This window comes from Lissotriton vulgaris, chromosome 11 (assembly GCF_964263255.1).
Source record: "Lissotriton vulgaris chromosome 11, aLisVul1.2, whole genome shotgun sequence".
In the NCBI taxonomy this organism is placed as follows: domain Eukaryota; kingdom Metazoa; phylum Chordata; class Amphibia; order Caudata; family Salamandridae; genus Lissotriton; species Lissotriton vulgaris.
Window position 1 is genome coordinate 707,230,546 of NC_141699.1, and position 23,331 is coordinate 707,253,876.

The following is a 23,331-nucleotide window of genomic DNA, read 5'->3' on the forward strand; positions in this document are numbered from 1 at the left end:
ACATCCCCTCTTACAATCCTCCGTGAGTGTGCGCCCCAACTTAAACATGAGCATGCTAGTGGAGTAAGACCTATGCTTGATTTTCAGCTGAATGAGCTGGAATCTCGCCCTAATTGCTACTTCTTTAGGGCTTTGCACAGCTTCCACCCAATCATCGTCTTCCAACAAGCCCACGTCAGACTCACATGCCTCCTGTAGCTTTGTGAGAAAATCCAGGGAGTAATTGATAATCCTCCTATATGTATAGGACAGTGCTTTTTCTGAAATTGGATCTAACACTAATCTGTCCTCCAAAGGGCTATATTCAGGGATCCCCCCCCTCCTTTAGGTGCCTGAGTAATGTGTGTCTCAGGTGCAAGTACCTAAACTGTTCTGTGTCCGCTAGCTGATACTGTTTTTGTAAATTCAGAGAATGGGATTATGGCCTGTCCACACCACACATCCCCCAATGTGCTATGTTTCCTCTTACAGAAACCCTACATCATGCCTACCTCTTGTAGCATATCATAATCCCACAGAGGGGTCTGTTCAGTCAATCTGTCAGCCCAGCCCAGAACTCTATTCGCTCTCGTCCACACATTTAGTACAATCTCTGTATGAGGTGACATGCTTTCCTTTTCTGTCTCGACCATACAGTGCTCCTAAGTATCCTCTGGGCCCCCATCGCCCAATGATCCACCTGGTATGCCAGGTCGCTTTTATCTGTAAATACACAGTCATTGATTACCATTAGATGTGAAGCCCAGTAGTATTTTTGAAGGTCCGGAATGGCCAAACCACCTTCATACACTCCCCTCTGTAGCTAAGCCAATGTGACCCTTGCACCCTCTCCATCCCACAGTAGCGTCCTCAGTTCAATGTCCACGTCTCCAAAGAATTTGTTGGGTATTGGACAAGGGGTGTTCTGTGAAATGTACAATATTCCTGGTAGCGACATGATTTTGAAGAGCACTGCTCTTCCCATAAGGGAAATCATGGCAGAGTCCTCCAGTGGGCAACATCCCTCCATAAACGTTCCAGCTGTGGCTGTAAATTTCTCGTCAAAAATTCTGGGTCTGTTTTGGCTATCTGTATGCCCAGATATTTGAAGCCATCTTGAACCTGCAGTTGGGTTTCTGCACTGAGTAGCGGTGGTGGTCCGTTTGATAACATGTACAGGAGTGACTTATCCCAGTTAATCTGTTACCCTGAGTACCCCTCAAATAACTTAAAAATCTATAGTAGCCTGTTTATTGTGAACCGTGGTTGCATCACGTACAGAAGGACATCGTCAGCGTATAATGATATTCTCTCTTCCCATTGTTGCCCCCGTAGATGCCCAAGATCACTGAGTCTCCCCTCACCCATGCCGCAAGCAGTTCGGGCGCTAGTGCAAATAAAATCAGAGAAAGAGGGCACCGCTGTCTCGTTTCCTTATGAAGAGCAAAGTAGTGGGACACTGAACGGTTAACTTGAACCCTGGCCAAGAGACTTTTATATCGCAGCATAATTCAGGATTAGAATTGGGGACCAAACCCAAACCGCTTCGGGACCTCAAACCGATAGTGCCACTCTATACTGTTGAACTGCATATGGGCTTCAAGGGACAGAAGTGCCGCCTCCACACCTGTATTCGTTCTTACTAGATGCATCAACCCGTATAGCCGTTAAAGATTAAGCCTAGTGCTTCGGCGGGGCAGAAAAACAGATTGGTATGGGTGTATCAACTTTGTGATTGGTCCTAGGAGACAATTCACCAAGAAATTAGCCAGTATTTTAACCTCCATGTTCAACAAGGATATTGGCCGGTACGAGCCGCACTAATCAGCTGGTTTGCGGTTTGCTGATCTGTTGGGAGACTCCCCTTCTCTCTTACTTCATTAAACATACCCAGAAGATATGGGGTTACTATACTCGCCTCGCATTTAAAGAGCTCCACGGGTAAACCATTTGGTGCCGGTGCTTTCCCTACCTGCAGATCCTATATGGTGTCTATTATATCGTCAGTCGTCATGTCCTTCTCAATATTTTCTCTACCTTCCTCGGACAACCCCGGCAATCACATTTCCTCTAACAGTTCACTACAGTCTGCCTCTTTCCCGACGGGGTTGGACTCGTATATCTACTCATAATAATCTGCAAAAACCAGTGTCATGTCCTCCCCGGTAGTGTATGTGTATCAGCTTTTGTCGTGTATTTCTGCCCCCAGCTCCTCTCCTTGTCTCTCTTATCTAACCAGGCAATGATTTTATTAGCTTTATTTGACAGGTCACATATTTGTTTCTGCGTTGCCAGCGCTGCTGATCTCGCAACATTGTTGGCCAGGTCTTGCAGTTCCTGCCGCTTGAGTTCTAAAGGGTGCACTAAATCCTGGTCAGTCCTCCCACCCTCCATAAAGCGTGCCTTCATCTCTATTACTCTCACCTCCAGTCTGTCCCACTGCAGTCTTTTTCTTTGTTACTACCTTCTATGCAGGCCTGGACATGCCCACTCATAACTGGTTTGAATGCTTCCCACAGAGTACAGGCCGCCTCAACTATCCCCTCATTTTCCTGAGTAGAGTTGTGCCCGTTCCCTGATTTTTGAGTATTTTCCTTATTCTTAAAGAACCATGAATTCAGCCTGGGTGGTAGAGAGTGTGTCCAAGTCGGTCCCCTCACCATTACCTCCACCGGGGAGTGGTCCGAGATACCTCACGGACCAATTGGTGCATTAGAAAACCATGCTTCCCCACCTCTGTGTGTCAGTATTTGGTCTAGCTGTGAGTAACTGCCATGGGCAGCTGAGTAGAAGTTGTACTGGCGGGTACCCGGGATATGCAACCGCCAGAGATCTGTTAGGCCCACAGCTTCAACAAACATGCTAAGCTGCTCCATCCCTCTCTCTCTCTAGTTGATACGTTTCCCTATCAAGCCCGGCACAATAGTAGAGTTCAGGTGGAAGATCGACCAGCAAGGTCCCCAGCGCTGTGAATGCCTTGGACCGCACTGCCAGCGGAATGTAACTGGAGACAATATTAATAGCCTCTTGTTCCCATTTCCCTGCAAGGGCCACTGACCTTTCCAGGGGATCATGCCGGATCTTGTCTATTACCAAGGGGAGACCTGTCATGACCAGTATTCCCACTCCTCTTTATACGGTTGCATACCCAGCATGGGCGACCAACTTATATCCATATCTATCTAATGCTCGGTATCTATGGCCTTTGAGATGTGTTTCCTGCAGTAACACAATTACCGGGCTGTGTCGATGTCGATATTGTAGCACTATACTACGTTTAATACGACTCCCCAGACCATTCACATTCCTTGACATGTGTTTTAGACTAGCAGCACCTTGTTGCCCCTCTCCTTGCCCCCCTGTTGCTTTCTGTCCTGTGCCCTGTGCTGTTACCGTCACGTCAGACGCCATTTCTGTGTTGAGTCTCCCGTCAACATGAGTTCTTTGGCCCGCAGTTCCATTTTCACTGTTCGAATGCACACCTCTGCCGTTGTACATTTAGTGTGAAGTCGGGGAAAAATCAGATCACAGCATTTTCATGGCACAGGACCCTGTGTTGATGTGCCGTCTGTAGGATGGCATCTCTATACCAGATATTGAGAATCCTAGCAATAATTGTCCTTGGTAGAGCACCTGGTTTGGGCCTACGGATGGGCGCCCTATGCGCGCGCTCAATAGTAAAATAGTTGGAAAGACACTTCGGTTTGAGATGGTTCAGGATCAAGTCCTCCAGAAAGAGATCAACATTAGGTCCCTCCGTGCCTTCCGGCACCCCCACCACTCTTATATTGTTCCTGCGTGCCCGCCCTTCCTGGTTCTCAAGCTTATCTGCCATGGCGTCCTGTTGTTTCGTGAGGGCCTGAAACCATTCCTCCAAACTCTTTGTGCTGGTTTGTAGTTGGGTCACCTCTTGTTCGGTAGCAGCTACTTTATCCGACATCTTCCATCATCTGCTTTCAGGAGGGTAACATCCACCATTACGGCATCTATTTTAGAGTCCATCGTACCCTTGACGTCCGCAATGGCTACCATGATCATGCTCAATGAGGGTTCAGTCTGTTCATCTGAGTTGTGACCCTGCGACGATGGATGCAGCATGGATCGGTACCGCTTATTTGTCCATTTTCTTTGTCTGCACCCCTGTTTGTCCTTTTGGCATCATTCTGGTGTTTACCTCGATATCTTGATGACAATATGGGGGGTACTGAGGGCTCCAACTCCCTGTCTCCTTCTTTGTTGTAGGAACGACTGTCTGGTTTTCTCTTTCTCTGGGGAACCCACGTCTGGGTGCAACACCGGTGGTCCCCTTATTGTCTACCCTGGTCCGCGCCTCATTCACCCACGCACTGTAGGTGTGACAGCCTACTGTGGGAAGTACCTTGTCTGGCTTCACCCTGTGATAGCAAACCCTGGTTTGCTTTGTTGAAGCGAGAGGAGGAAAAACTCCTCTCGCTTCAATAAAGGAAAAGAGAATTGCTTTTGGGCAAGGGAAGCTGCATGTTAGTAGCTCTCATTGCCCAAAAGCAATACCGGCTGCTGCAGGAGGCAGGGAGCAGGCGGGACCGTGGGGGCATTGGGGCGCCCCCCACGGTCCCCAACAGAGAGGCCAGGCCCCGGGGGATGGGGTCCCCGGGGCCGGAAATGGCCTGGGAGTGGGGCCACATGGCCCCCCTCCCCTTTATAAAAAAGAGGAAATGTAGATGTGGGTATGCCTTGGGGGATGGGGTCGCCGAGGCGGATGTAAATTAAGAAAGTGAACCTTTTGTTTTTGTTTTTCAAAAAAGTTTGGAGTCGCGACCCCAGCATGGCCCCCTCGTGTGAACATGAAGGATGCGCGGCTCTCAGCGCGGCCCCCTAGTGTGAATACCAAGGCTGCTTGGGTCTCAGCGCAGCCCCCTAGTGTGAACGCGCGGGGTGTGCAGCTCTCAGCATGGCACTCGAGTACTTCTCAGGTCTTTAAAACACCGAGGGGCATATTCTCAAGGACACATTGCCGAGTTAACAGCACTTTATCGCAGCCAAAATGATGATACATTTAACGCATCTTTCACAAGCTGGTGCAAACAGCCCATATCACCAGTTTACCAGTGAAAGCAGCCTCAATAATACATTGTAACGGATGACCCCGGCAAATGTTGCTAATGAGATGCAGAGTAGGCGTTCCCGTGCAAAAAGCAGCAAACACACCACTTCGCAACTTTCTTAACAACCAGCAAGATCGGGAAAGAGAACACAAAATAGGCGATAAGGTGCGTTAGCACTAGGAAGTTTACACCTGCTCTGACCTGGTGTAAAGTCGGACTACAACCTGAAACATCAATGGGAACCCAGCCCACAGCCACACCTGAACGACAACAGATGCCATGGAGCTGACGATCATGCAGCTCGGACACCCAAGAGTGCCTCGCCACCACCCCCTTGTCCACCATCCCCCCCTGACCCCCCGAGAAACAAATGTGACAACAACCTTCTGAAAGTTGGAACGTAACAACCAGCTGATGTCGCACAATTATAACAATCAAGTTGCATGTGAGGTTGGACAAATGAGAACCACAGTCATCTATGAATTTACATATAAAACATTTTATTTAAACAAAACAACAACATCAAAGTAGATGCAGCAATGGCATGTCATCCCTCGACAATCTGTGAATCACAGCCTGCAAGACAAAAAGCAAGATAAGATTTTGCGTCATGCGCCCATCAAAGGAGGGAGAGAGAGAGAAAGAGTGGGAGAGAGGAAGAGAGAGAGAAAGAGTGTGAGAGAGGAAGAGAGAGAGAAAAGGAGAAAGAGTGTGAGAGGGAGAAAGGAAGAGATGAGAGGGAGAGTAAGTGCCAACACTGCGAACAAAACCCTCACAGCTCACCTTTCCGCCCCCGGTGTGTCTCCAACTACATGCCGGGACATACTGCAGCCCTCAAGCTCACTCATCTGAAACATAGTATAGAATCAGTAATGGCAGAGTACATACAACTGCACACACCTTCATCGCTGTCCCGCCCCTGCACACCCAGGCTGCTGCATCCCATCCATTCCTGCCACTCAGAGGTGTCTGCCTGCCCCTGCGCACCAGGCTGCTGTACACCATCCACTCCCACCGCCCAGAGGTGACTACCCGTCGCTACGCAAATAAGCCTCTCTGCTCACCTTCCACCACCGGCGTGTGTCCAAGAGGGCCCACCACGTGCTGAAGTGAGCTCCGGGCCCACGTCCTAGGAAGCCAGAAGGTCACACATTTGATTCTGGGTCTTGATATCGCAATGGCGGAGAACATATCAATGCACCGCTCCGAGGAGTCATTTTTGTGTGGGGTACACGCGGTCCAGCTGAGCGCACAATTTAAATCGAGTCGTGATTGCCATGATGGTGTATCTTGGCCTACGCATCATAGCTGGCTGCACACCCGCTCAGCTCTGAAGTCATCACCACGTGGCGGGAGGCCTGTGTCGGGCAAAGTGCCTCGGCTGCCACCAATTCTGTGCACTTCAAGTCATGGGAGAGAATGGAAATGGCCTCCAGCACGTGCACCTTACCATTTTTATTAGCAGGGTCACATGTCCTGTGACTCCTGTGCTGCATGGGTGTTGTGTGGGTGTAAACCAGCTGTGAGGGAGTGGCTGTGGCATGCTGACAACTAGACCTGTGATCAGCAGATCACTACAGAGAAGACCAGGGACATGTAGCATTGTTGTTCCTTCCCTGTAAGCGTAATCAGAGTGGGCTGGCTGAAACGAGCATCCTTCACTACTTCACCAATATGGCGGTTTGAAACCGGGCACCCACCGAGATAGGTACATGATGGGTGCGCGACTCCACTTTTTTCTAAATGAATATATATATTTTAGTATTTAATAAAAAAGAAGACATTATATACTTTTATTAACAAACACAAACAATTACAAAAACTATTTTTAGGATATTAAAGTTACAAAATATCACCAAAAAAACAAAATTACTGAAAAAAACATAGGTTGGATGAGCATTATAATTAGAAATTAGCATTTAAAAAACCTTTGAAATTCACAAAAAAACCATAGGTTTCAGGGACGTTATAGTTAGAAATTAGTATTTAAAAAACCTTAGAAATTCACTGAAAAAAACATAGGTTTCAGAAACGTTATAGTTAGAAATGAGCATATAAAAAAACCTTAGAAATTCACTGAAAAAAACATAGATTTCAGGGACGTTATAGTTAGTAGGATATTTCACTCGTACAAAACCATAGAAATTCCCCCGTTATAGTTAGATCAGCTAACTATAACTTGCGCCACGAAATGCACTGCTGACAACGTCACATATTACATAATTCATGGCATAGTCAGTGACATTACTGATGACATCACTGAAACCTTTGTTTTTTTCTGTGAAAATATATATATATATATATATACACAGCAACTCCTCAAACCTCCACGCTGACAGCGTGGCGAAAAAAGGACCTTTCAGACGACACATTTCGAGTACCGTGTACTCTTGTTCACACATATATATATATATATGAACGTAGCTCGTCAATCAAACCAGGCAGCAGCCAAGTCTCTCACAAATGACGATAAGCAGACCCGAATTCAGTGCTCATTCAAGGTGTGTTTATTTCTCCAGCCAGCCAGCCGCCATTACGCGTTTCGCTTCCAACGAAGCTTGATCACATGGCAAGTTGCGATAGGCAGTGACCAGTATTTAAAGTGCCAGTGCCTAGGTCATTCATAGTATCAGGTGAACAACATAGAAAAAATACTACTTCATGGCTGTGCAAATTTTACAAGCATAATGGAATTTTTTACATTCAAATAATTTTAAAATGAATAAATATGGTAAAATCATATGAAATTCATAATATTGTTTTCAGAATTTCTTATCCGTTTTTAAAAAAAATATCTCATCTTTGATTTTTTTAAAACTTACCCCACACATATTTAAATTCATTGCCAGTGCACAATTTAATTCCCTGCTGCAGATAAGGGTTATAAATATCTCCATTCTGCTCAATAGCCATTTTATTCCGGTAGTTAATACTGCCCAAGTGGGCCTAGTCCAACTTGTTGTTCTGCTCTGACCACAAGTCATATATAAGTCATACTGGTCCCTAGGAGTCATAGTCAGTGCAAATAACTGGAAAAGTGCTTGTGCTAGTGCAAAATAAAGAATAATATACCAAGATCAATCTCGGTTTGACCCCCCCACCTATTAAAAATTACTCACTTCAGGCGCGAGACTCATCATAATCATCTTAAGAAATTACTTAATTCCACAATTCATTGATATACAGTACAGGTGACAGTTAAACAATGTAGCAAGACATTATATAAATTGCTGAGACGTGATCCTACACACACAAAAATAAATAAAAATCAAAAATCTAAATATAAATATAAATTAAATGACTTTCAGATTTAGTGTACTTTCCCACAGTTGAGGCCTAGTTATTGTAAGCAAGTATGCATATCCTCAGTCGCATTTAAACCATTAGGATGTTTACTGTCCAACTCCAGAATATATCTTGTTTCGCTTCTCTGTCACCTCCTCTTTTCAGAGGCCACACTAAATCAATGACATAATACTAGAGCTCAGATGGATTTGACTCATGTACTTCCTCAAAATGTCTGGCTACCAGATAAGCCTGATCTTTACTAATGATAGCTTATGTGCTGGAGTATTCGCTTGTGGGCCGATAATTTGATGGATTTGACTCATGTACTTCCTCAAAATGTCTGGCTACCAGATAAGCCTGATCTTTACTAATGATAGCCCTTATGTGCTGGAGTATTCGCTTGTGGGCCGGTAATTTGGTACTACCCACGTACCTAAGCCCACAAAAACACTCCAGCACATAAACCGCGAAGTCTGTTTTACATGTTAGTCATTTTGTAATCTCACGTGGAAATTGTGTAAACGGGCTGATGTAATTACTCTTATTACATCCATGCCGGCAGACCTTACATTGAGTACCTTTTTTAAAACCTTTTCTGAGGGCCCCGCAAATACTAGACATCTGTGGTTCCAAAGTGTTTTTAACCAAAGATTTAGCCATAGAAGTACATCTTCTAAACGTGAGCATTGGTTTATCTGGAACCCTCTGATCTATCACTGGATCCCCTTTAATGAGGTTCCAATTCCGATATATGATTTTCCTTATGTCAGAGTGTTGTCTGCTGTATGTCACAATCATGCGTGATTGAATCCTGTCATCTTGTGAGTCAATAGTCATCAGTACTGTGGACGTCAATGCATTACCTATAGTTTTATAACTGTTTCCTCCCATTAACCCAAAGTATTATAAGGCTACAAGGCTACTGCATGGTGCTTTGTAGAACTCCAATTAAAATAAATAGCAAATGTCATAGAATCTGAATTTTTTCTTTCCAAGAATTAATCTTAGGTCTGTATTCCAAGTACTGCAGAATAGGGGATATAAATACTGAACTCCATAAATACTGAAACCTCTAATGCAGAATACTTACTGAATAAGGTGAGTACAACCTAGTCTGCCTTTAACATCCATGAATAATAATATAGCATGTAAATAAATGTTTCCTGCGTGATTTGTCTCAACCATTTTTTCATAATATATATTAAGTCAGGTTTTATCAGCAGTGTAGTATCTACTGTTTATGAATGGACCGGGATTTATCCCACTGCATGTACTGAAGTCCATTGTTATTACTTTAAACATGGAAATCTGAGCATTTCCCTGTAAAAATGAAACTGGATTTAATTCAGTAACATAAAACACTAAATTGGTGTGAAAATAACGGTCTCAAATTTGTTATAGAGGACTAGAGAGGCTGCCAGCAAATACCAAGAGGGCCCAAACCTAACATTTAGTCTTTCTCCAAAACTGTACATGTTATCTTACAAGTTCTAAATCTAAGCGAGTAGTTCTTGCACATAGGATGACAGTTCTTCAGCACTAAAACAAAAACAATGAATTAAAAGCAGATACTGTTCTTAGGTCTCAATTACATAAGGCTAGCTACTGGTTGGAGATTGTGCAAAAATCGAGACTCTCACGTCATATCACCAGTGTCCATTCATATCTGTCAGAAGGGAACTCATTCCTAGTAGTTACATCATACTGTATTTCATTAACATCCACAAAGTATTTGATGTCCCAGCCATCAGAGACAAATATAGGTTGGCAGCCACTGTAAGCCACATCCAAGCCCTCGAATGTCAATACCAACTACCCACTGTCTCCTCTCTGGTGGCAAAAGATCGCCAGGTGGTAAATATAAAGAAAAGTAAAAACTTGAAAGTTAAACTTGAAAATGAATAGTAAAAAATATGTTCACATTAAAGTAAATTAATGTTATATATTTATTTCTAAATGTAGTACACAATAAAAACTATTATATAGAACTAGTAACTTTATTTTTAAACGTAATATAGTAAAAGAAATAAATATTTTCCTGAATTTTAAATTTAAAGAATTCAACCTAGAATGTTAAAGTGTTTTTCATTATGTATAGTTAACTATTAAAAGTGATGCATAGAATTATTTAATACAGTGTAATTATATTTTAATTAACATTATTGTTACATTCAAATTAATGTTAAAATGGTTGTTAAAATATTTTGAGATTACATAGTACAAATTAAATGTATTTATATTTTTAAATAATTATTTATGAGTTAATTTAATATTATTTCTTATGATGTTAGATTTGAAGTCCTTACCACTATTACTGTCTGTTCTCTTTACTGTTGCTTGGCCTTGTGCTTTACTTACTTCATGTCTGGAAAGGAGGACATTTCCTACTGTTTTGGGTCTTTTTTGACTGTAGTAACTTTACAAGTTCAGTTTGTAATAGCAATGAACTTATTTTTTTTGTGGGTTTGTGTGCATCCCTCCCTAAACCCTTCCTTAACTCTTGCTTAACCCCTCACTCCTCTCTTAACTCCTCATATTTATTCTTAAGTATTCTACATTTTCCGGCCACTTTCCTCTGTCCTTTCTACATTTAATATAAAAACTATACTTGCATGTGCTGAGACGTCAATGTTGGGGCAGAGATCTCCACACAGTAAAAAGCACAAGAGGTGTAAATGGAATCTGCGCACCTAGGCTTGTGAATACCATTTTGTAGTACATTAGTAGTACTATTTTAGTTCTACTAAAAGATTTACAAAATTGAGTTTTTGAATAGACCTTTAGGAGATGTACCAAATATATGACGGACAATGGTGCCTGTCATTGTTATATTATGCACAGTGTGAGACTTAGCAATTTGTACCAGAAAGCTTTTTGCAGCAGTATTGGCCTGATTTGCGTATGGTTGCTCAACTCATGCATTGACAGAGATTATTTAAGAGAAGCTGTAATAGAGTGGTGATCTGTAGACATCAGTGTAACTGCAACAATACTTATGAGGAGTTATCTCAAGCATTCTTCATCATATTAAATCCATATCTACCTTATTATTTATCAGCAAGCCACCTTCCATCCATCTGCCTTTTTCTTTTAACATAATGACATATTAACAAATCTGTGGTGGGTAGCATGCTTACTATGGTCCCTGCTTGCTCTTGTGTGGGCAAATGCACTGCTCTTGCTGCACACAGCCTTGGTTCCAGCAGCTTAGTAAGTAGATTTCACGACGTTTAGATGGTGGTGCCAGATGATGATGAGTTGTTACTATGGCAGAACGTAGGACCAAGAGTGCCTAAACTACCATAGATATCACTAATAATATATGGCACACACAAAGCAGTGAAGTACCTCATGGTTCTGGTAAGTGAAGAAAGATGCAGAAAGAAGGAGACATTGCAGTTTGGCATATTTCGAAAGGTGTTAATGTACGAGATGGTGAAACTAATGTGTAATAGTAACGAAGATGGGCCGAGCATCCAGATAATTACAGATGTTAGGCTAGAGAAAGACACCAAAGACTAAGAAGTGTTTTAGACTTGTGAATCTGTAGTAATGTGCGTTGATGAATTAAGTTAGGTTGATATTTAAGGGAAGATTAAACAAATTAAAATGTTTTCAGATGTTATCTTGCCATACATTTTGTATTAGAGATATGGTAGAAAATTATTGCAAATGCACATATTAATAATAATTTTACAGTTGAAGACGTATTGTGAATGACCTCAGTTAGAATTTGGTTGTCAGGATACTGTGTCAAAACGTAGCACATATTGCAAGTGCCATAGGCTATAATGCACATGTAATATGGTGGAAGGGAATTCCATCAGATTAGTTGTGGAGGATCCCATCCTCTAACCTCTAAACTCTATGTAACCCCATAGTATGTCCTCTAGCATGAATATGTCAGCCACCCAAAATGTACATTTAGATTCCTGTTTTAGAATTGTTTTGTGTAATGTGGGAGATAGTCTTTGAAATGACTGCATTAGCTGACAAAATATAAATCCAAGTAAGCAAAGAGAACTTCAAGCATTTTTATTAATGTATCCCTTAATAGTAATAGCTCCTGAAAACAGATTATTGTGTCTTACTAAATGCTTTGCTATTGTCTTGTGATTAAATGCTTCACTGATAATTTAAAAAATATTTATTTTAGCCAGTGCACAATGGTGGTTCAAGTGGCTATGGAAGCTTGGGAAGCAATGGCTCGCTAGAGCACTTAATGAGTGGAGCGTCATCCTCAAGTGACAGCAATGGGATGCCCATAGAAGAAGTCCAAAAGGAAAAAAAAGTTAGTTTCATTTGTAGCAAAAGTATTCCAACATATAGGCAGCACACAATGACATAAAATGCAAAGTTACAAGCTATCTACCTGTCTATGATAAAATACATTCTACCAATAAAATGATGTCTTAGATAATTATACCTATTTCTGAGATATATGTTACTGCAGTAATGCCTTCCGTATTTATTGTGAATAATGTTTAAAAATGATTTCAAATTTATGTGAAACATTTAACTATTGTATAATATATACGCTGGATGTTTAAGCACTTTCTGTATGGTCACAGCTACAAAACAGCATATTGTCCACTGATTGTTGTTTAGCAATGTGATGGTATGATTATTATGACTATCTTCGATCCGTGGCAAATTCTTGTCAGATAATAATGACTCCTATGGAGGTACTGCCGCTTGATAGTTGAACTTCGTAGAAATATTTTCACTTATAGCTTGCTTACATGCATGAAAAAATGGCTCCTTAAACTTTCTGAAAGTCATTAAAATACTGTTGGTAGAGCTTTGTTGTAGACATGGACACAGATCCTGATTATTATTAATCATGCCTCTATTATTGTCAATTACCTTGTTCACTGATGCGGTGCTCATATACCGATACATTGATCATTTGCTAACAATAGATATGTATGATTTGCTGAAGGGGCTATTATATTCTAATAGATAAATCCTCACAAGCGCTATACAGTAATGCAAGATGCTTGCTAAATTTGCTGCTAAAAAATATCACTTAATCAACTTAAAGAAATCTTTCTCTGCACCAAGAAATATGGTAAGTGTTTCCAAGATCACCACAGCAAAGATTTGGGACAATGTTTCCCCAAACTCATTGAAAGGTCTCCATAGTACTGCCTCTTTTATTAACGTGTAAAACATTCTTTGTGATGAACACTTTATTAGATCCCAAGTCCATTCTTTCTGAAGGCCACCAGCTCCTTCTTGGATGAATTCCCAAAGAGTCTAAAGACTTGTCTAATCACAACCCTCCTAAAATATGCAAAAGCTGATCCTATGGAACAGCTTTCATGCCTTCGCATGCCTCTCATTACTGCTTGATTATCCAAAGAGAGATGCAGGTCACCTTTCAACAGTAGGTTCTCAGACACATTACTGTGTGAATAATAGTTGTGCTTCAAACCATGCCAAAGAACCAACATAGTGGCTCTTTACATCATACATGATTCTCTGCACATTCTTGATAGTAGTGAGGCTTGCCTACTGATTCGTCTTGATCTTTTGGAAGCTTTAGGCACAGTGGACAAATGGACTCTCCTCAGCATCATGTTCATTTTCTTGGGAATTTATGCATCTATCCTAAATTGACACATCTCTTTTCTACAAGACTGTGCATAGGTGGTCAAAATAGAGGATTTCGAAATTGAACCTGGTCTTATGCTTTATAGGACTGCCACAGCTCAGTCCTTTTGTCTGATTGTTCTATGTTCAGAGTACCGTCATCATTTGACTAGTAGCATGATTAATAACATCCACTGTGTGGATGGTACACAACTGTATCACAACTAGAAGCCATTAATTTTCTATTGAGATGTTTTGAACAAATTCTGAATCATATGGTGTCTAAAGCTTAACCGGAAGAAAAATACAACAACTCTGTTTGTGTTTTCTTCATCACAACTTGGACCACTCCTCTAGAAATAAGATGTACCCAAATACTTGTCTGAAATGCAAAAAACCTAGGTTTTAAACTGTAGGGCTCATAAACATGAAAAAAGATTATAATTGTCTCACGCCTTAACACTAGCCCGCACATCTAAGTAACCCAAATATCTTCCTCTTTCCTGAAGGACCTTCCCAGTTCTTCGACTCTCAAAACTCCCACAATTCGACTCTCACTCACTCACAGTTATCAGTTCAGATCTTTCTATATTATCCATAAATCAATATACAGCAAATTCCTGGATTACTTTGGCAAATTGTTTACAATGTATCACCCAACTATGAATTTAAGGACTGCCATTCACAACTTACTGGTCCTAAGGCCTATTAGTTACACAAAATCTGGAGAAAGAACCTTACGTAAACAGTGTTCCTCCTTGTGGATATCTGTACTAATGAATGTAAGAGTCGAAAGTAACTTTCACTGAGGAGGTTGCTGTAAACCCATCTACTAAACCAACTAATGGTTACATATTCCTTGTGCTACATTCTCAGATCCTGGCCTGTCTTGCTAGATCCTTACAGCAAGCCACTTTCATGCACATTATATAGCAGAGTTCACAGATGTCTGCTTTACTTCGATTTATTGTGGCCTTCCAGAATTAGTTTAATGTCAATTCCAATGCAATCAATGTATCGTTCTAAATAAAGAAAATGAAAACATTTCTTGTGTCCACATCGACCACTTCAATGCCTCTGTTAAAATATATTGCATACAGAAATGTGAAGGCGAAGCAATAGAGTTGGTAAATATTTAACTACAATCCCGTAAACAGCTACTGCATCAAAATCAGCACCTAAGAGTCCTGAGGCAGGATTACATAGATTGAACCAGTGTCAAAAAATGTTGCACCAAGGCAACTTGATGCCATCATTCGATGCTGTAAGTGGTGGTGAAAAAGCCCAGTGGAATCAATGTAATCTGTAGTTACTAAGACAAGAAACGTTCTTATGCCTAACATGCCCAATTGTTGTCTTTTAGAGCACTTTTCAAGAAATCTGCAAAGATGTACATGTGGTCAAGAATCAAGGACAAAAAGTATTTATTGAATCCAGAGTAAAATTGCAACTTAAGAAGAAACAGCATGGTGCAGGTATGCAAATTACAGCTGCAACTTCGTACCTTTATGGGTCAGATGTTTTTCAGCCGTCCCTGACTGCTTTTGTAAATACTTGGCAAACTTATCATTCAGTGTATACAGTTGGTCTAAGGCAAAGTGGCTGTGGCTATACGATGATATTATATGCATTGCATCTGAAACTGTGGAACAATTGTATCAAAATACAAAAATATATGACGTCTTCTGCTTGGAATTGCCAGTCTCCCTTCTCACTTTTTCCCTTTCCCCAGTCACGAAGCCTTGATAACTGCCCCAGACAAGGTATGTGCCTAACGTACCTTGTATTGAAACCATCAAAACATGGAAATTATCAGATGTTTTCCTTAACCAGGTGTCTCCCCACCATTCATTCCTTTCCCACCACAGAGTCTCCTACTCCAAGAGCTGCCCCTGTACAAAAAAAGAGGTCAAAGGTACCTTAAAGAAAAATGACCCACATTCACCAATCTTACCTTAAGATTTTGTGGGAAACTGTTTTGTTAGTACAAGGGCATATACTTTGGGGGACACATTGACTTAAATGCTGCATTTTAAAGTACATAGGGCCAATAACATTGCAAGAAGCTTGTATTGAATATAAGACCACTTTACTGTGGTAACAGAGGCTATAAAGTTTATTAACTAAGGAACATGTGTGGCAAATATTGCCTCTTAAGGCACAATAATTAACTCACATGACCCAAAGTTTGGGGTTGGGGCAGGTAATCTAGAACTTCTGTTCTGTTACTTAAATCCACTTTAGTCTCAACATGTTTCTCTCTGTCTTTATTGGCTCTGCCATCACCTCTGCCCACAACCATCCAAAATATGGATCAACACATTAGCACACAGTAGCTACTGTGACAGCCTCGACCTTGCTCTGCTTCTTCCCTGTAGAAGGTCTTCAGATTTGCCACAAGTACTATTACGAGCTTCACATACTCATCACCACTTCTGCCAGCAGACCACCAGGTGAAAAGTTCCCCTTTTAGAAAAGGAGCCCATACTTACTTGTCCCCTGCTGCTTCATTCCCGGATGTATGTAGACAACCCTCATGTACCTTATGGGCCCTCGCTATGATATTCGGGAAAATTATGATTTGGTCAGTAATAGAAGTTAAGGGACAACTCAGGATTACAAGTTGTGTTTAAAGGCCACACTCTTCATTTTTTTCCTGCTAACATTTAGTCAGGAAAAACATTTAGAACTCTTTCAAGGGTAACAGGCCTGCAATTTAGGGAAACTATGCAGGAATCTGTGTAAAGGGCCTACTTCAACAGTAAATTCAGCACCCACAAAGCACTACAGCGCATGGTATTGGGATTTATGTTTGATGCAACCACATTGAGAGCTCAGTGAGTCTTGGGTTTATTGTAATGATTGGCATAGTCTCTACTTCTGTTTAATCACCCTATCACTAATCAGCACCTCCATTTCATATTTGTTTCTCATAGTCTGCCAGCTTAAATCTCTTCTTTTTCCCTGGATACATAATCACTAAAACCTTCAAAAAAGTCATCAGTAATAATCTGCTACTGATTTAACATAGCCTTCGACTTTGATGTTAACAACATGGAGCACCCAATGACTATCCTCCCTACACTCAGACGTCAGAATCCTCATGAACAAATTAACATACTACTTTCTGAGGATGCTTTTCATATAAGATTGCAAAGAACTTTGGTGTGCTTTTGTAATGAATTGTGGGGCAAGATCCTCTTTGGCACAAGACTACACACATCTGTTTTTATTTAATGATTGTCACTTCTAAATGCCAGGGTAGTTTTGCAGGATTGCAGGGTGAAAATGCAGAGCAAGAAAATATCTTTAATAGCAGAGATACTCTTCTTAGGAAACATTGCTCGTTTCTTGGTCTTTTATATTATTTTGCATTTTGGCGTAACCCTTCTACTGTTCTTTTTGTGTAGCATTTCTGATATATACTGAGGAATCCACTGCTTGGCAATCAAGCAGGCATAGCTTCCACCAATCTGAGTGGGAGTTTAAAGTATGTTAGTCTCAATGGGGGCCTAGGCAGGAATCCCAGTTTACACTGAAAGATGCCAGGGTGTCATTTTCTGATACTAGATCATTCCAAGTATATCAATGATTGTGTTACATCCGTGTTGGAGGTATGTTTGTAACTAATTTGGTGCTTGTTATACTAACCACTCCCTTTACACCATACCTCAGCACTGTTTCGTGGTGGGGTTAGGTGCCTCTTTGGACCGCTAATGTTTATAATCATTTCTTGCAATAGAAAACTCATGGGACAGCAGTGACTTGTTGGTCTTATAATAATATGTGTATTATGGTGCAGACAATCTTTTTAGTGGTGTGCAGGGGATTCCTTGCTAATAGATACTCACTTGAGTTAGGAGGCTTTTGATAGTTGGGCATCATGGCTGCATTGTGATTTCTTACATTTAAATATATAGGAACCTAATTAACGTGTTGTGGGATACCTCCACTAAACACATGCATATTAAGCCTTATACTTCTTAATTGTGCTCACATGTGTGTTTAGTTTTAAACACCTTGTTGTAGTTTGCAAATAAGTTGACCCAGTCTACTATGCTATTACAACTGACTACTGCATCTTATGAGAACTGGGGAATGGTTTGTGCTTGGTTTACCTGCCAAAATATGCAATACCTCACAGTGCAGCTCAATAGAAACTGGGGACTCGAGTCAGAGTTTGGTGGACAGGGAACTCTGTAGTAAATGTAAGTATCCTGCCCACCAAACCGTTTGCCAGCCCACTCAGTTATGAGTTTGGCAAACCATTAGTTTTTGCATGGCGGCTCACTCGTTTGCTTCACCTTTGGATGACTTACTTAGGCAGCCTAGGGAGTAAGGGCTGTTGGAGTAAATACATCAGTCTGCCCACCCTATTTAGATGGGATCATCTGCTGCCCTTTTTTCAGTCCGTCAGAAAAAAAGAAATCAAAAGGACAAATGGTTTTCAGAAAAAGAGTTCTTTGTGTTTTTGGGAATTCGTTTCTGAAAAACAAACATTTTTGGTTTACAGTTGCCTAAAAGATGGTGGATGTGCATAAGACTTTCAGTGCCTTCACAGGAGCCTCTGCGACAGCAACTCCAGTGAATTTAGAGAGATGACTACAGGCCAGCCGTAGTCTCTAAATATGGCAGGCCTATATCCATCATGGTGACAGATGTAATGCCCTCTACTACCCTGACAGAGAGAGTAAAAATCACGATCCACTATATTAGACACTGAGGACATCATTAGGATGCCGGATGGTTGGACAGCCGCCTCCCACTACGGCTGTCTGAGGACCGCTCAACAGGCAGCCGGCGGTCCAACCGCCCAATATGAATGTGACAATCAAGTGTCAGTCAGAAAGTGGTATGTGTACCTGACAGCTCATGCTGCAGCCCAGGAAAAGACCTGCAGAGCAAGCTGCAGTGTAAACGTAGCACTATCTGAACATGCCCCATGTGCCAGGCACCATGGTGCCTGGCGCATGGATGTGTGCGGGTGTGCCAAATGTGCTCCCGGGGCCAATTTACAGTGACCCACTGGGGACGAGGGCTGTGTTTGGGGCCCCCAAATTTCGTTTCCAACAGCCTTTTCATGGCAGTCAGACTGCTATGAAAAGGCTGTTGGAAAGGGAGATTGTAATCCTGACGGCGGCCTCTGCAGCATAACTGCCTCCATTCAGGACTACGATTCTGACAGCTACTCCGTCGAGATCAGTAGATCCTAACGGAGGCAGCGGTTTTTCTCCCGACCTATGCGGTCCAACTGCCTGCATTATAATGCAGCGGTGGACCGATGACATGTCTGTCAGGCAGAACGCCACCAACGGCTTGGTGTGGTGGTCCGCCAACATCATAATAAGGCTCTTTTCTTTTTTTGCTATGTAGGTGCATTAAACTGTCAGTGCAACAATCTTTCCATATCTAAAAACAGAAGAACATTTTTATTGTTTGGTGATCAGTTGCAGCCCGCACCAGTGCCTGTCAGATGTGGTGGTCGAGAGTGGGGAAATAAAGGCCATAAGGCCTGTAAAAAAAAAACCAATACGGTGGTATAGGGCTAGAGGGATGTTTAAAGACCTGCCTAAGTATTATTCCCCAGGGGAACTAGAGATACAACCAACAAACTTAGGGGTCTAAACTAGAAATCCTTTAGTAATTTCTTGGTGTTGTCCTTATACCTCCTCGAGTACATAGGAAAAAACAAATTAAACTAACAGACCATATCACCAGAATGTGAAACACCTGTGATTGTCAGTCAACGTTACTGAGGATTCCCATCAATGTCTTGTATCGATCAATATTCTCATCTGGTAATCCAAACCGACCATCAGGGTATGCTGGCTGTCTCAATGATCAGGAGACACAATACCTAGGATTACCAGATGAGAATATTGATCGATACAAGACATTGATGGGAATCCTCAGTAAGGTTGACTGACAATCGCAGGTGTTTCACATTCTGGTGATATGGTCTGTTAGTTTAATTTGTTTTTTCCTAAAGGATTTCTAGTTTAGACCCCTAAGTTTGTTGGTTGTATCCATAAGGCCTGAAAGCCAAGATTGATGGGGCATCAAATCCAGAGAGTCGCCTATTCATATACATTCATAAGGTTAGAAATGTTCTTGTTATTATGTCCTAGGGTTTAAAAAACGGAAGGTGGCTGTCAGTCTTCAGACAGCTAGGAGAGCCCAACTCTTACACTCTGTACATGTGTGTGGCTGATTGATTGCTAAATATTACAAATCACAGCAGATGTAGAATGGGACCACTTTCTTCGCTTCATAGTTACCTGTTAATCCTATATGAGTCATTAGGTATAAATCTGTTTATTGATACAGAGAAGCAGAGCAGCTTTGAAAATCGAACACAAGATTTCATTAGTCCACCAGGAACTGATGCTGGATGTGAATCCGCTCAGAAGAAGATTGATGTGACCTGCAAACAGTCTTCATACTCCTATCAGCAGATCAACTGTTTAGACAGTGTTATCAGGTAAGCAGCCTAACATTTTAAAAGAGTTTAGATTGTTTTTGTTTGAATCTTGAGATTTTTCTGGAAGTCCTACTTTGTATCTGTACTGTTTGGATTTGAGTTACAGCTCCAAAATGATTTGCCCGTTTTGTCTTATGAACAGAACTTCAAATACTTGTTTTTAGACTTTATCATTATTATAACATCCTTAGATATATATCAGATTTTTGGGAAAGAAATTGGTGCTCCATACATCACCTTTTGCAGACAAAATGACAGTATTCCATAGAGAGTATTTTAAATTGATGCAAATGTCATAATATCACTAAAGACAAAGGGGGATATTACCAACAACTAGCGATAATTTTTGTCTCTAACTTGCTTAGAGACAAAAATTATCGCCGCACATCGGCGAATTTTATCGCACATAAACCTTGCTATTAGCAAGGTTTATCGCAAATGCGATAAAAAACGGCCGCAATGCATGAATATCGCTGAAAAGTCAGCGATATTCATGCATTATCCAAGAAATGCTCTTAGCCATGTTATCCATCTCCCATTGGATAACATGGCTAAAAACTGCTCAGGGCAGGTGTTAGGTTTTGGAGATATTCGCGCTTAGCGCGAATATCTCCAAAAGTTGGTAATAGGAGATAGCGATGGTTAGGGACTGTTTCCAGTCGCTAAAATCTTGGCACGCCCACTTTGCATGTCATTAGTGATAAATATCACTGACATGCAAAGCGGGGCCCAAGATGGTCGCTATCTCCTTTTAGCTGTCACTAACTGGTGTTAGCGACAGCTTGGTAATAGGGAGATAATTTTATCTCTTTTTTTTTGGCTTTTAAAGCCAAAAAAGCGGAAATAAACCCCCTTGATAATATGCCCCAAAGTTAGCAAACTTAGGTTTGTGTAAAAGATGGCAGCTGGGCACCAAACTGTCAGTGCCATCACAGGAGTGTCTGCAATGGTGGCTTTTGTAAACACAGAGAGGTCACCTCTGGCTGGCAGTAATGTCTAAATATGGTGGGCCTTCGTCAATCAGGGTGGCAGGCGTAATGTCCTCAACCACCCTGACTGAGAGCATAAAGATCGCCATAGATAAAATCAGACCCCAAGTGTCTTTCCTAAATAGGTGCAGAACAGTGTCAATGCAACCGTTTTTCCATATCTAAATACAGTAAAACATTTTTATTGTGTGCAGGCTGACTTTGTATTTGTGCAGTTTACATTTAGGCTACTGCTTTATTGTGATCTCCCCAATTTATCTTCTGAACAGGAATTCAAGTACCTTTTTGCATACAAAATGGCAGTAAACCATGCAGAGTATTTTACATTGATGCAAAATCCAAAGAATCACCAAAAACAAGTTAGTAAACTTAGATTGGTATAGAATCAAAAATAGTTCTCTTTGGGTCTGAAGACCCATAAAACGTATCAAAAATGCATTCACGTGATAATTTCATGAATAAAATGTGTGCAAAGAAGTATATTACAGTACAATTTATAACCTCATGAAATGAGTGTTAAGCATCCTCAAAAGTCAGTAAAACTATATCTACACAACCAGGTGACAAAAACCATCAACCTAATTGGCAACAGAAAGTACACAATATATATAATCTTAAATCATTTGTAAAACTATAAAGAATCAAACTATGCAAAATAGTCTAATACAATTTTGAGAGCTTTACACTGAGACAAACATTTAAAAACTTTGTCTAACTAGCCATGGGTTTAGTACGTATCTAACAATGCAAATGGCATCTGACAAATGTCAATAATTGTCTAGACCCCAGTTTGCTAATTAAACGGTCCACTTTACATCTACTACAGTCTGTGGATGCTTTTAGTGGCTCTGTGACCATTTCTTTCATTGTAAGGCATAAAGAGGTCGAAGAACCATAGTCAAACTCAGATTCCTCGACTTCAACACCAGCATTGTGAGGAGTGAAAAATAGCATCATATCTTTTTACTCTTTCTTCGATGCAACTCAGCAGAGCAACTTTGGTTGATGTGGTGCATTCCAAAACATTTCAGTAAATTTCCACCTTGGTGTGTAAGCCGAGGTAAGGTTTTGTAGAAATTTCAGACCTATTCCCTCCTGAGGTTTATAGACCAATGCTTAGGAGTTTGAATTTGGTCTTCTTTGCCACCAGGGGCCAGAAAAGATCTTTCAATGCTGTTGTAATGAGGTCGGCTTTTTATAGGGAAATGGACCAGATATGACCTGCATGGTCATTTTGGGGTGAAGTGAGGGAAGATTCAGTAAAAAAGGAACACAGTTGACAAAGATTAAATACATACATGTATTGTACATATTTATTGACAGTAGGGTCAAGATAAGGAGTTTTATTGGTTTTAGTTAGATCAGCAGATTGGTCTGGAGAATTTAGTCAGCTTCTACCAAGGCAGTGACTTAATGTTAATGAAGAAAGTTCACCGGATGTGGTATACTGGGGAGTAATTTAAAACCATATTTTGACTAGGAGGGCATTTTGAATTGTACAGCAAGACAGACCCAGAAACTTAGGCCCGTATTATAATTGCACCACTTATTGGTGCCTCCCAGGTGCAAATTGAGTACCTGATACAAGCCACTCGCTGCTGCCCTGGTCACTGCTCTGGCCCTGGCCACTGTTTCTGTTAATCATACCTTTGGAAATCCAGATGATCCTGCTCCAGCGGACTGCCTCTGAGACTGCTGCTCCCAGGGGGCATAGCGGCAGGAAGACGCGCACCAACATCGCGCCGGCCGGCACTTAAAAATCCGACAGGCCTCCTGTGGCGCGGGACGCCCTGACACAAGCCACTCGCTGCTGCCCTGGTCACTGCTCTGGCTCAGCCACTGTTTCTGTTAATTTTACCTCTGGAGATCCCGATGCTCCTGCTCCTGCGGACTGCCCCGGTGACTGCTGCTCCCA

At 41.5% G+C, this 23,331-nt stretch overlaps 1 protein-coding gene across 1 annotated transcript in view; it reads left to right on the forward strand.

Moving 5' to 3' along the window:
- LOC147683354 (period circadian protein homolog 2-like) overlaps window positions 1–23,331 on the forward strand; it is a 333,862-nt gene that overhangs the window by 152,135 nt on the left and 158,396 nt on the right. Inside the window, exons 12-14 of the mRNA XM_086943782.1 lie at window positions 12,508–12,642; window positions 15,310–15,421; window positions 20,274–20,427. Of these exons, the coding sequence (XP_086799908.1) occupies window positions 12,508–12,642; window positions 15,310–15,421; window positions 20,274–20,427 (401 nt within the window). The remainder of the gene's footprint in view (window positions 1–12,507; window positions 12,643–15,309; window positions 15,422–20,273; window positions 20,428–23,331) is intronic.